The 13,634-nt window shown below is 50.9% G+C and overlaps 1 protein-coding gene and 1 pseudogene across 2 annotated transcripts; both read right to left on the reverse strand.

Moving 5' to 3' along the window:
• Positions 1–263: 263 nt before the first annotated feature.
• On the reverse strand, positions 264–2,442 carry LOC307205259 (heat shock 70 kDa protein 1B pseudogene; annotated as a pseudogene). The gene has a single exon. The product of its transcript is annotated as a heat shock 70 kDa protein 1B pseudogene (transcript).
• Positions 2,443–3,997: 1,555 nt separating this feature from the next.
• On the reverse strand, positions 3,998–6,297 carry LOC307205291 (heat shock 70 kDa protein 1-like). The gene has a single exon (XM_079957491.1). The coding sequence runs from the start codon at positions 6,003–6,005 to the stop codon at positions 4,083–4,085; it is 1,923 nt and encodes a 640-aa protein (XP_079813617.1). The 5' UTR covers positions 6,006–6,297; the 3' UTR covers positions 3,998–4,082.
• Between the last annotated feature and the right edge of the window lie 7,337 nt (positions 6,298–13,634).

Below are 13,634 nucleotides of genomic sequence, written 5' to 3' on the forward strand. Positions count from 1 at the left end.
TGCAAACTGCAGGAAAGGAGAGGGTCTTGTGTTCAGATCCTGATTGCACAGGCCACTGGTTGACCACTTTTGAGAACAGGATGCTAGACTAGAGGGGCCACTGGCCTGATACAGCAGGCTCCTTACATTCCAAGGATTCCTTAGTGGAACTTGTGACCTGGAATGTTGGGGGCAGGGCGGAGGGTGATGGATATGCTGCAACACTTTGCTGCAGCACCACACTCTTTACACTCCCAAGAAGCAGAAACATCTCCACCCACCCATCCACTTTCTTCTCCTTTTAATGTGCCTCACCATCTACCCCGATCTAAGCCCACAGCTAGGATTTCCCTCTTCCCTTCGTCTGCGACAGATCCCCTCCGTCGGAGCTGAAGTGCGTGATGATGGAATAGCAGACGTCCTCCAGTTCCCTCTTCCGTTCCTCGTACTCCTTCTTCGGGGCTCTCCGGTTGCCCTCCATCCACGCAGCCGTCTCCTCGCACATCTCTAGGACCCTCCTCTTCGCCCGGTCATCCAGAGCCTTCTCCTCAACAGCCACCCTCTTCAGCTGCAGAGTGCTGGCCTCCAAAGAGTTCAGGGCTTCGTTCTTCTCCTGCTCGGCCTTCTCCTGAGCCCAGTACTCTTCCTCCTCACGGATGATTCGCTCCATCTCCTCTCTGTCCAACCGGCCACGGGTGTCTGTGATCGTCAGCTGGTTTTGGTTGCCGGTGCACCTCTCCGTAGCGGTCACGGTGAGAATGTTGTTGTGGTCGATGTGGAAGGTGACCACGATTACCGGCACGCACCGAGGGGCGGGTTGGAGCCCGCCCAGCGTGACCGTTCCAAGGAGCCGGTTGTGTTTGGTCAACGTCCGCTCCCCTTCGTAGACTTGCAAGAAGAGGCTGTTTTGGTTGTCCTCCGTGGTGGAGAAGTTCCTGGTTTCCTTGGTGGGGATCGGAGAGTTGCGCTTGACCACGACGTCCATCACGCCTCCCACCGTCTCCAGCCCCAAGGAGATGGGAGTCACGTCCAACAGGAGCAGGTTCTGCAAGCTTTGGTACCGGTGGCCAGTCAAGATGGCAGCCTGGATGGCCGCTCCATGGGCCACCGCCTCATCTGGGTTGATGACCCTGCACAAGTCTTGCCCGTCAAAGAACTGCGAGAGGAGCCTCTGGATCATGGGAATGCGGGTGGAACCCCCGACGAGGACAACGTCGTCAATCTGGGTCCTCTTGATGCCAGCCTCCTCCAGTGCCCTCTCCACATAGAGCATGGTGGACTGGAAGAGGTCAGAGCACAGGTCCTCAAAGCTGGCCCTGGTGATGGTTGTGTGGAAATCCATCCCCTTGTAGAGGGAGTCGACGGACACGATGGCCGTGATATTAGAGCTCAGGACGCGCTTGGCCTTCTCACAGGCCACCTTCAGCCTCTGCTTTGCCTTGTTGCACTGGCTGAGGTCCTCCTTGTGTTTCCTCTTGAACTCCTGGGTGAGATGGTCTACCAGCCGCTGATCAAAATCCTCCCCACCCAAGTGGGTGTCCCCAGCCGTGGCCACCACCTCGAAGACGCCATCCTGGGCAGTGAGGACGGAGACATCAAAGGTCCCCCCGCCCAGGTCGAATACGAGGATGTTCCTCTTCTCCTTCCACTGCCTGCTGTCGTTCAGGCCGTAAGCGATGGCAGCTGCCGTGGGTTCGTTGATCAGTCTCAGGACCTTGAGCCCTGCAATCGCACCCGCGTCAATTGTTGCCTGGCGCTGGGCGTCGTTGAAGTATGCCGGGACGGTGATGACGGCCTGAGTGACTGGGCGGCCCAGGTGGGCCTCCGCCACCTGCTTCAGCTTGGACAGCACCATTGCAGAGATTTCCTCCGGGTAGAAGGACTTCTCCAGCCCTCTGTGCAACACGTGGACTTTGGCTTCGCCGCCACCGCCAGCAGCTACCCGGAAAGGCCAGTGGTTCAGGTCGGACTGCACCGACGGGTCTTCGTACCTGCGGCCGATGAGCCGCTTGGCACCAAAGATGGTGTTCTCTGGGTTAAGGCCCCGCAGCAACTCGGCCGGCTCCCCCACCAGGCGTTCCTTGTCAGTGAAAGCCACGCAGCTGGGCATGGTGTGGTTGCCGTGGTCGTTGGCGAGGACGTCCACCTTACCCTTCTGGCAGACTGCTACGCAGGAGTAGGTGGTGCCTAGGTCTATGCCCACGGCTGGGCCCCTGGGGCGAGTTCTGCATGCTGCTGTTTTAACCCTGGGGGTAGACTGTGGCGGGGAGGCATTGCTGCTGTTGGTGATGTCTTGAACTTTCTCATGGCTGAGGTCTGCTCCCATCAGTGGATCTTTTCCCCCAGGCCCCCAGCCCTTCTGCCAAAGATGGAAAATTGGCAACCCTGGGGAAGCCGGGTTGGGGGGAGAGCTCTTGGCTCCTGTGGGAGGTATTTCCTCTGTCTCTGCCCTTGATATTTTCTTCAAAGAGGACAAGTGGTCTGCCCATCACGGCATATGTCACAATAGGCCCTGTGGGGACTAACTCTGCCTCAGGGCCTCAGCAGAGCTCCTATTCATACTTAACCTGAGTTTCAGACCTCCCGCCCATTGAGATCTTTGGGGAGACAGGGAGACACAAGGTCTGGCATCGCTTTGGTAAGTACATGGTTGGTTGTAAGCACCAGAGACTCTAGAACTCCCTCCCTTGGGGCAAGCTGATTGAGACAGTTCCTGTGATGGTCTGAGACTTGGGCTCAGACTCGGAACCAGAGGAGTCTCAGTCTGCACTGGATCCTTTGCCTCAGGCATCATCTGAACCAAGTCTGGGGCCTGATCCTGAAGAGCCCCCGTCTGCACAGGTTCCCCTGCAACAAGCACCAGCTGGGCCGAGTCCGGGGCCTGAGCCTGCACTGGCTCCAGATGCAGGGATGACCTTGTTGCCTCCGGCTGGGCCATCACATACAGCTGCTCCACTACCGGTTGGGTCAGGGGAGGCTGAGGCAGCCCCTGGGTCTAGTAACCCACTGACGTCTCCCGAGCTGCAGAGACTGAGGTCTGAGAGAAGGAGAGACCTGAGTACTTGCAGGAGGAGTGCTCGCCTTCAGGCAAAACAGGGAGGTGAGCCGCCGGGGGATCAGGACTGGCCATTACCCCGGCAAAGATAAAAGGCTTTCAGACCCTGCCCCAGGTTGCGGGAGCAACGTTGCTGTATGCCAGGCCCTGCCTGAGATCCTGCACCTGTCCTTGCCTGGTTTCCTGCCTTGTGTCCTGTCGGACTGATGCCTAGCAGAACCTATGGATTCTGGACCAGACCTGGACCGTGGTTCTTGAGTTACCCCCGGGCCCAGCACAGTTCCCTGTAAAACGTTCTGGAAACTTAAGAACACAGCAAGAGCCTTGTGAGAACAGAATGCTGGACTAGATGGACCACTGGCCTGACCCAGATGGCCAGCTGGATGCCCTTCCTGGGGAACTCACTCCCCGCCCACCTTATGGTTCTGAATATAGAACTGACCTTAGTATAAGACTACTTCTTATATCTATCTAGCTCAGAACAGCCAACACTGACTGGCAGCAGCTCTTTAGGGTTTCAAACTGGAGATGTTCTGAGCACTTCCAGCAGATGCCACTTGGGACCTATTGCATGCAATACAGGTGCTCTAGCAACTGAACTATGGACCTCCCCCCATCTTTTGTTCAAATGCTGCTTTGGAAACAGTGGAACCTTGGTTCTCAAACTAAAATTCGTTTCAGAAGCCCATTTGACTCCCGAAACGTTTGAAAACCAAGGAGCGGCTTCTGATTGGTGCAGGCGCCCCGGAAACAATAGCCGACAACCGCATTGGACGTTCAGCTTCCAAAAAACGTTTGAAAACTGGAACACTTACTTCTGGGTTTTCGACGTTTTGTTCGTCAGCTAAGCTGTTCGAGAACCAAAGTTCCACGGTACTTTTTCCCATTTTTTTTTTAAATAAGCAAAGTGGGATACAAAAATAAAGCAAACCCTGAATGCATGCATCAAAGAAGCAGGACAACTTTCCTTCTTTTCCTTTCAACCCTTATTTTTTTTTTTTAATGTGCCCTGTAGGTGGAACAATGCCCTCTGGCAGTTTCGGCGATTTCATTCCATCCCCTCACTGGGGTCCTCATTATTCTTCTCCACTGCCACGTTCTGGTCCTCCCCAGATGTCCCTCCTGTTCTCTCGCTCTGGGTGAGGGAAGTGCAGATCGAATCCCACGCTTCTTCCAGGTCCTTCTGACGCTGCTCACACTCCACCTTCTCGGCCAAAGGGTTGCCCTCAAGCCAGGAGGTGGTGCTGTTGCACATCTCCAACATCCTCCTCTTGGCCTTCACATCCAGCACCTGCTCCTCGGCCACCCTCTTCAGCTCAAGGGTGCAGGACTCCAAGGAGTTCATGGCCTCAATCTTCTCCTTCTGGGAAACGTCGCTCACCCTGAACTCTTCCGCCGTCTGAATGATCTTCTCTATCTCCTCTTTGCCAAGGCGGCCCTGAGTGTCCGAGATGGTGAGGTGGCTGGTGTTCCCCGTCTCCACGTCCTTGGCGGAGACGGTCAGGATGTTGTTCTCGTCAATGGCGAAGGTGACGACAATGACGGGGACCCCGCAGGGGGCCGGAGGGATGCCTTTCAAGGTGAACGTGCCCAGGAGGTGGTTGTGCTTGGTTAGGGCTCTCTCCCCTTCGTACACCATGAAGAAGATGGTGTCTTGGTCGTCCTCCGTGGTGGTAAACTCCATCGTTTCCTTTGTGGGGACAGGCGAGTTGCGCTTGATGATCGTCGCCATGACCCCACCTTGGGTGTTGATCCCCAGAGACAACGGGGTGACATCCAGGAGGAACACATTCTGCATCTTCGGGGTCCGGTTGCCTGTTAAGACAGCGGCCTGGATGGCTGCTCCATAAGCCACTGCTTCATCAGGGTTGATGCCTTTGCATAGCTCCTTCCCGTTGAAGAAGTCCTTCAGCATCTTCTGGATCTTGGGGATGCGGGTGGAGCCCCCGACCAACACGATGTCCTTGATGTCACCCTTGCTCATCTTGGCGTCTTTCAGAGCCCTCTCCAAGGGCTTCAGGGTGGCCCGGAAGAGGTCAGAACACAGGTCCTCAAAACGTGCCCTCGTGATGGCCGTGTGAAAGTCGATGCCTTGGTAGAGGGAGTCGATGGATACGCTGGCATTGCTGCAGGAGCTCAGTGTGCACTTGGCGCGCTCGGCCGCAATCTTCAACCTCTGCATGGCCTTCTTGTCCTGGCGGATGTCCTTCTTGTACTTCTTCCGGAACTCCTCTGCAAGGTAGCTCACCAACCTCTTGTCGAAGTCCTCGCCACCCAAGTGAGTGTCCCCTGACGTGGCTTTCACCTCAAAGATGCCGTCCTCAGCAGAGAGGATGGAGATGTCAAAGGTGCCCCCGCCCAGGTCGAAAATGAGGATGTTCCGGCAACCTGCCTCCTGGTTCCTCACATCGAGGCCGTAGGCGATAGCGGCGGCCGTGGGCTCATTGATAATCTTCAGGATCTGGAGGCCGGCGATGGCCCCGGCGTCAATGGTGGCCTGCCGCTGGGCATCGTTGAAGTAGGCCGGCACTGTGACAATGGCTTGGGAGATGGAACAACCTAGGTAGGCCTCGGCTGTCTGCTTCATCTTGACCAACACCATGGCCGAGATCTCCTCAGGGTAGAAGGTCCGCTGCTTCCCCTTGTGGGACACCTGGACCTTGAGCTTGCCCTCGTGGCTGACCACGGTGAAAGGCCAGTGCTTGATGTCCTCCTGGACTGTGGCGTCCTCATATTTCCTGCCAATCAACCGCTTGGCGTCGAACACTGTGTTCTGGGGGTTGAGAGAGGCCTGGCTCTTCGCTGGGTCCCCGACCAAGTGCTCGCTGCTGGTGAAGGCCACGTAGCTGGGCGTTGTGCGGTTCCCTTGGTCGTTGGCGATAATCTCCACTTTGTCGTGCTGGCAGACAGCCACGCAGGAGTAGGTGGTGCCGAGGTCAATCCCTATGGCCAGGGCATTCTGCTTAGGCATGGTTGTTTACGTCAGGCTCCTTTTTGGTTGAGGTTGACCAAGAAATGGGAGGGGATAGATGATCCCATGAGAGATTTGCTGGCCTCTCTCTCTGTGTGTCTCTGTCTTGCTTTGCCTTCTCCCCTCTCTTCAAGACCAAAAAGTTGGCTGACCAGGACTTAGATTTTTTCTCGGGGTGATGGCATCTTCTCCCTTGCCTATAGCTGGGCAGTTGGGATTTTTTCCTATGGGCTCAGCGGGGTGGCGCCCTCACCTTCAAACCCATACCGATGACTTCACCATCACACATCACAATGGGAGTTGAGTAGACAATTCTGAAGCCGCTTGCCTGGACCACACCCTAAGAACATAAGAACCTAAGAAGAGCCTGGTGGATTAGGCCACATATGTAGCACAGCATCCTGTTCTTACAGTGGCCAACCAGATGCCTGGGAGAAACCAGCAAGCAGGTTTCAAGCATAAGAGCCGCCTCTTATCCTTGGGCTTCCAGTAGCTGGTATTCAGAAACATTAGGGTCTCCAGCTGTGGAGGCATAGCATAGCCATTGACGCTGGTAGCCATCGGCGGCGTTACCCACCGTGAATTTCTCTAATACTCTTTTAAAGCCATCACTGCCTCCCGAGGGAGCAAATTTCATAATAATAATAAATTTTTATTTATATTCCGCCCTCCCCAGCCGAAGCCGGGCTCAGGGCGGCTAACAACAATAAAATAATACAACATTCTAAAATCATTTCATTATAAAATTAATTCAAATCAAATTGATGGCAACCATTGGGCTAGAGTTCTGTGAATATTGCCAAAGAAGGGAGTCAGGCTGTGCCCTGACCAAAGGCCTGGTGGAACAGCTCTGTCTTGCAGGCCCTGCAGAAATATGTCAAGTCCCACAGGGCCCTAGTCTCTTGGGACAGAGCGTTCCACCAGATCGGAGCCACAGCCGAAAAAGCCCTGGCTCTGGTTGAGGCCAGCCTAACATAACCTCTCTGTGGCCTGAGACCTCCACGATGTTTTTGTTTGAAGATTGTAAGTTCCTCTGTGGGACATACCAGGAGAGGCGGTCCCGTAGGTACGAGGGTCCTAGGCCGTATAGGGCTTTAAAGGTTAAAACCAGCACCTGAAACCTGATCCTGTACTCCACTGAGAGCCAGTGCAGCTGGTATAGCACTGGATGATAGTACATAAGCACGCTTTGAGCAAAGAAACATTCTCTTTTTTTCTGCCCCGAACCTTCCAACATTCAGCTTCATGGGAGGCCCGCAAGCTCGCATTATGAGAAAGGAAAGGAAACTTTGTTCGCTTTCGCGACGCGATGCATAATTATATAAACTTCTATCAGGTTGCCTCTTACTCGTCTTTCCTCTAAACTGAAAAACAGCAACACACATCCAAAGTTTGCAACCTATTCCTAAAGAGTTTATACTTCAGCGCCTTAGCCATTGGTGAGGAGTACATTTCAGAAAGAGAAGATGGGTTCGCTGCCCTCCTATACCCCAGATCTTGTTGGTTCTGAAAAGCAAAGGTGCTGGCACAATATTCCCTCTCCCCCCTTCCTTTCTTTTTTTTTTTTTAAAAAGGGGAATTCAATATGGGGACAGAGAATTGGGGAAGGGGGGGGGAGATACCTCTCCGTAACGCTAGTCACGGAGCAATGCAGTGTGGAGGGTTAAGGGTCTAAACGGGACTGGCGGGGTGGGGGGGGGGAGAGAGAGAGAGAGAGAGAGAGAGAGAGAGAGAGAGAGAGAGAGAGAAAGTGAGAGGCTTGGAGATGCAGGGTGTGTGCAAACGAGGGGAGGTGGGGGGTGTCGCGGAGAGAGAAATCTAAACAGTGCAGTTTTAATTACATTCCATTAAATCTTGCTTTCGGGGTCTGCGTTTTGAAACACATTCTAATGGTAATGATGGGGACATCTGTATAGAGGGCCCTTTCTCATCCGAGATGGCTCCATCAAAGACGCTCCTGGGAAACCCTTCACCTTTAACCCCCGGGGTCACGGCCGACACACTAGCTCTACAGTTTGTGTTACTGTAAAGGCGCAGTCCTCGTCAGACTTGACCAGCTCTTAGCCGTAGCGGCTAATACATTTTGCCCGTGTGAATTGCATCCTCACTTGGGACGGGGATATTGATGTGTGTATCAGATGCCTGGGAGAAAAAGGTTCCTTTTAACATCTTTTCTTCTTTTGTGTGTGTGTGTGTGTGTGCGCGCACACACACACACACTACCCCTTTCTCTTAGAATATATTGTTGATGGCGTTATTTAAACGAGCACCCCCATTTTCCGCTCGAAAAGCTTGTAGCCGATGGCTACTAGCCACGATGGCATACGCTCCACAGTATTAGAATCATAGAATCATAGAATCATAGAATCATAGAGTTGGAAGAGACCACAAGGGCCATCGAGTCCAACCCCCTGCCAAGCAGGAAACACCATCAGAGCACTCCTGACATATGGTTGTCAAGCCTCTGCTTAAAGACCTCCAAAGAAGGAGACTCCACCACACTCCTTGGCAGCAAATTCCACTGTCAAACAGCTCTTACTGTCAGGAAGTTCTTCCTAATGTTTAGGTGGAATCTTCTTTCTTGTAGTTTGGAACCATTGCTCTGTGTCCGCTTCTCTGGAGCAGCAGAAAACAACCTTTCTCCCTCCTCTATGTGACATCCTTTTATATATTTGAACATGGCTATCATATCACCCCTTAACCTCCTCTTCTCCAAGCTAAACATGCCCAGCTCCCTTAGCCGTTCCTCATAAGGCATCGTTTCCAGGCCTTTGGCCATTTTGGTTGCCCTCCTCTGGACACGTTCCAGTTTGTCAGTGTCCTTCTTGAACTGTGGTGCCCAGAACTGGACACAGTACTCCAGGTGAGGTCTGACCAGAGCAGAATACAGTGGCACTATTACTTCCCTTGATCTAGATGCTATGCTCCTATTGATGCAGCCCAGAATTGCATTGGCTTTTTTAGCTGCCGCGTCACACTGTTGGCTCATGTCAAGTTTGCGGTCAACCAAGAGTCCTAGATCCTTTTCACATGTACTGCTCTCAAGCCAGGTGTCACCCATCTTGTATTTGTGCCTCTCATTTTTTTTGCCCTAGTGAAATACTTTACATTTCTCCCTGTTAAAATTCATCTTGTTTGTTTTGGCCCAGTTCTCTAATCTGTCAAGGTCATTTTGAAGTGTGATCCTGTCCTCTGGGGTGTTAGCCACCCCTCCCAGTTTGGTGTCATCTGCAAATTTGATCAGGATGCCCTTGAGTCCATCATCCAAGTCGTTGATAAAGATATTAGGCAGCGATGCTTCTGAACATGAGTTCCTGGAAACCACAGAAGGGGAGAGGTCTGCTCTTATGTTGAGTTTCGGGTTGTGGGTTCCCCACAGGTTTCTGGCTGGCCACTGTGAGAACAGGATTCTGGGTTAGAAGGCTCCCCCTTTGGCCGGAACAAGCAGGCTCTTCTTAACCTGCCTATCCTAGCCAAAATAAAAACTCCTTAGTTGTGATCTCTTTTAAAAGTTTTAATTTATTCATTCTCCATTGCTGCCTGGTCCATTCTGAAGGAAATCAGCCCTGAGTGCTCCCTGGAAGGACAGATCCTGAAGCTGAGACTCCAAGACTTTGACCACCTCATGAGAAGAGAAGACTCCCTGGAAAAGACCCTGATGCTGGGAAAGATGGAGGGCACAAGGAGAAGGGGACGACAGAGGACGAGATGGTGGGACAGTGTTCTCGAAGCTACCAGCATGAGTTTGACCAAACTGCGGGAGGCAGTGGAAGACAGGAGGGCCTGGCGTGCTCTGGTCCATGGGGTCACGAAGAGTCGGACATGACTAAATGACTGAACAACAACAAATTGCTGCCTGGAGTCATGGAGAGCTGCTTGTCCACAGCGCAACTTCTCCCCCACCCACAGAATAGAAATATTTTATAATCCACAATGCTGCCTTTATCCCCAATGGCAAACTCTTTCATTGTCTCTTGAGATAGATCAGTGGTTCTCAACCTCTGGGTCCCCAGATGTTGTTGGACTACAACTCCCATCATCCCTGAGCTCTGGCCTTGCTAGCTAGGGGTGATGGGAGTTGTAGTTCAACAACATCTGGGGACCCACAGGTTGAGAAAGCTGACATAGATGGATGCCAGTAGCAAATGTCTTTAACATTTCTTCTGAAACAGAAGATTCCTACTGATGCAGGACAATTATTATTATTATTATTATTATTATTATTATTATTATTATTAACAATAACATATGTATACTGCCCTTCATACAAAGACCCTCCATTTAAATTAAAAACTCACCACCATCTCTCTCAAGTACATGAATGTATTGATTAGGCATGATGACTTGTCAGCTGAAGTTTGCACCAAACTCTCCTCACTGTCCCTGCTGTATTTAGATGCAGAAGGGGGAATGTTTTCTTCCAACACCAGGCACACAATCCTACACGTGTTTCACACATGCTTATGGGCACATAAAGGAGGAGTAGTAGTAGTAATAATTCTGTTGCTCAAATCATTGGCACCAAGCTAGGAATGGGGAGAGAATGTCGATTCCATTCATCTTTAAAGGAGAATAAACCTAATTTGTACTTTCTGAAACAATGAAAAAACTGAAACACACCAATTCTTTAGAAAGTCTTCTTTCCAAATTCACACTTCTCCAAATCTTGCAAGGCAGTTTCCCGGTGAAGTAATGTGTACCAAAATGCACATACTAAGGAAAGGTGTGCATATATTAGTGAAAATAAGATGCATTAGATTGGGGGAAATGGCTTTGCAAAAATGTGTGTTTGGCCAGCTCCATCTGGTACGCAGGCTGAGCCCCTCCCTGCCCGCAGACTGCATGCTCTGGTTATCTCCCGCTTGGACTACTGCAATGTGCTCTACGTGGGGCTACCTTTGAAGGTGACCCAGAAACTACAATTAATCCAGGATACAGCAGCTAGTTTGGTGACTTGGAGCGGCCGCCGAGACCACATAGCACCAGTCTTGAAAGACCTACATTGGCTCCCAGTACATTTCTGACCTTTAAAGCCCTAAATGGCCTCGGTCCAGTATATCTGAAGGAGCGTCTCCACCCGCATCGTTCTACCCGGACACTGAGGTCCAGTGCCAAGGGCCTTCTGGTGGTTCCCTCCCTGCGAGAAGCCAAGTTACAGGCAACCAGACAGAAGGCCTTCTTGGTAGTGGCACCCGTCCTGTGGAACACCCTCCCACCAGATGTCAAAGAGAAAAACAGCTACCAAACTTTTAGAAGACATCTGAAGGCAGCCCTGTTTAGGGAAGCTTTTAATGTTTGATGTATTACTGTATTTCAATATTTGGTTGGAAGCTGCCCAGAGTGGCTGGGGAAGCCCAGCCAGATGGGCGGGGTATAAATAATAAATTATTATTATTATTATTATTATTATTATTATTATTATTATTATTCGCAGTAGGCTTGATTTTGGTGGTGCACAGGGTTGCAGCCTCTAAGCTAAGTACCACTTCACTGCTCAGACTCTTAAGAGGTGAGCAAGCATGTTGTTCTGCTATTGCAGAAAAGTCGCACACAGACACCAATGCACACACTAGTAGGTCTTGTTGGTTATCGTAAGCAAAGGTCAATTTAATTGCAGCAACCCAGCATAAATCATTCCGTAGGTGCTCAGCGCCCGCCCAACTCGCCCTTCCCAACAAAAGGCTGACAAATCCCTTGCCTGCCCTCTTTTGCCGCCCTGCTTTGCAAATCCGCCAGGTCCTTCCACCCACCCAGCCTGCCCCCTTTCAGCCCCCTGACCTCTTTCTTCTCTCCGCCACGGGGTCCTGCCCTTCTCTGCTGCCTTAAGGATGTTGTACATCATTGGCCTTCGCACCATCCATCAAGTTGCCATCCCTCAAGATCAGGGTCATGAATAAGAAGAGATGGGAGGTCAGCTGGGAATACACAAGAGAGGTCGGGCGGAGGGGCAGGGGGTAATATTCCTTTGCAGAGGTGGAAGTTAAAAATTAGGGAAATTAATGTTGTGTGTGTGTGTGTGTGCTTGACTACTACAGGCTTCAAGGGGCTGACTGCAACAGAGCTTTTAAAATAGCAGTGGTTAAAAAGTGTGCCAATTTCTTTTATCAGCAGCCCCCACCCCTCATCTGATGATTTGTATCAATGGGGATCGCACAGAAGATTTAAGCGATTTGGTTTGTTTGTTTTTTAATTTATCCCAGGCACCAAAATGTCTTAGTCACCCTCTGATGTCAATAATAATAATAATAATAATAATAATAATAATAATAATAATAATATATTATTTGTACCCCTCCCATCTGGCTGGGTTTCCCCAGCCACCCTGGGAGGCTTCCACCAAAAATACACTAAGATGTCACACATTAAAAACTTCCCTGAACAGGGCTGCCTTCAGATGTCTTCTGAATGTCAGGTAGTTGTTTATCTCTTTGACATCTGCTGGGAGGGCGTTCCACAGGGCAGGCGCCACTACTGAGAAGGCCCTCTGCCTCGTTCCCTGTAGCTTTGCTTCTCGCAATGAGGGAACTGCCAGAAGGCCCTTGGCGCTGGACCTCAGTGTCTGGGCAGAACAATGGGAGATAGACTTTGGGTGCCTCTTCTCCACAACCATCACAACCCAGCTTTTTTAATTCTCTAGAGACGATAAAGAAGGCTGATCGCTGAAGAATTGATGCTTTTGAATTATGATGCTGGAGGAGACTCTTGAGAGTCCCATGGACTGCAAGAAGATCCAACCTATCCATTCTGAAGGAAATCAGCCCTGAGTGCTCACTGGAAGGACAGATCCTGAAGCTGAGGCTTCAATACTTTGGCCACCTAATGAGAAGATAAGACTCCCTGGAAAAGACCCTGATGCTGGGAAAGATGGAGGGCACAAGGAGAAGGGGACGACAGAGGACGAGATGGTGGGACAGCATTCTCGAAGCTACCAGCAGGAGTTTGACCAAACTGCGGGAGGCAGTGGAAGACAGGAGTGCCTGGTGTGCTCTGGTCCAGGGGGTCACGAAGAGTCGGACACGACTAAACGACTAAACAACAACAAGAGACGAACATTCGCCGCCAGAGATCAAATGCCTAAACAGATGTGTGCTGGAGAGAAGCATCAACTACCCAGCTGCAACAACCGTCTCCCAACTAGGGATGAGTGATAAATTAGTTTGGGTTGTATTTTAATGAAAAGCGAGAAAACCAACGCAAAGAGTGTCCAAAACGCTCCAATGTTCTGGATTTTCAAAACTTCAGTTTTCAAAACTCTGGACTATTCCCCCCTCTGGATTTTTCTCTGGATGAAATTTGTTTCTTTGGGGTTCTTTAGTTCTTTAGTTCTGTTGATTTTCAGTTCTTTGGATGTCAATATAAAGAGTGCAACAAAATTCCAGATTTTTCAAACTCTAGGTTATCCTCTGCTTGTCCCCTTTGGATTCCCACCCCCCACTCTGGATTTTTCTCTGAATGAAATTTGTTTCTTTGGGATTCTCCAGTCCTCTGGATTTCAATACGAGGAACATCTAAGGTTCCCTAGTTTTAAACAAAGCATCGCAAACCCTATATCTGTGGACTTTTCAGTGAAGTTCTCCAACCCAATAATTTGTATGGAAAATGGGAATATTGGTGAAAATAACTTTTGAA

The sequence above is a fragment of the Podarcis cretensis genome (genome assembly GCF_951804945.1).
Source record: "Podarcis cretensis genome assembly, chromosome: 16".
Taxonomy (NCBI): Eukaryota; Metazoa; Chordata; class Lepidosauria; order Squamata; family Lacertidae; genus Podarcis; species Podarcis cretensis.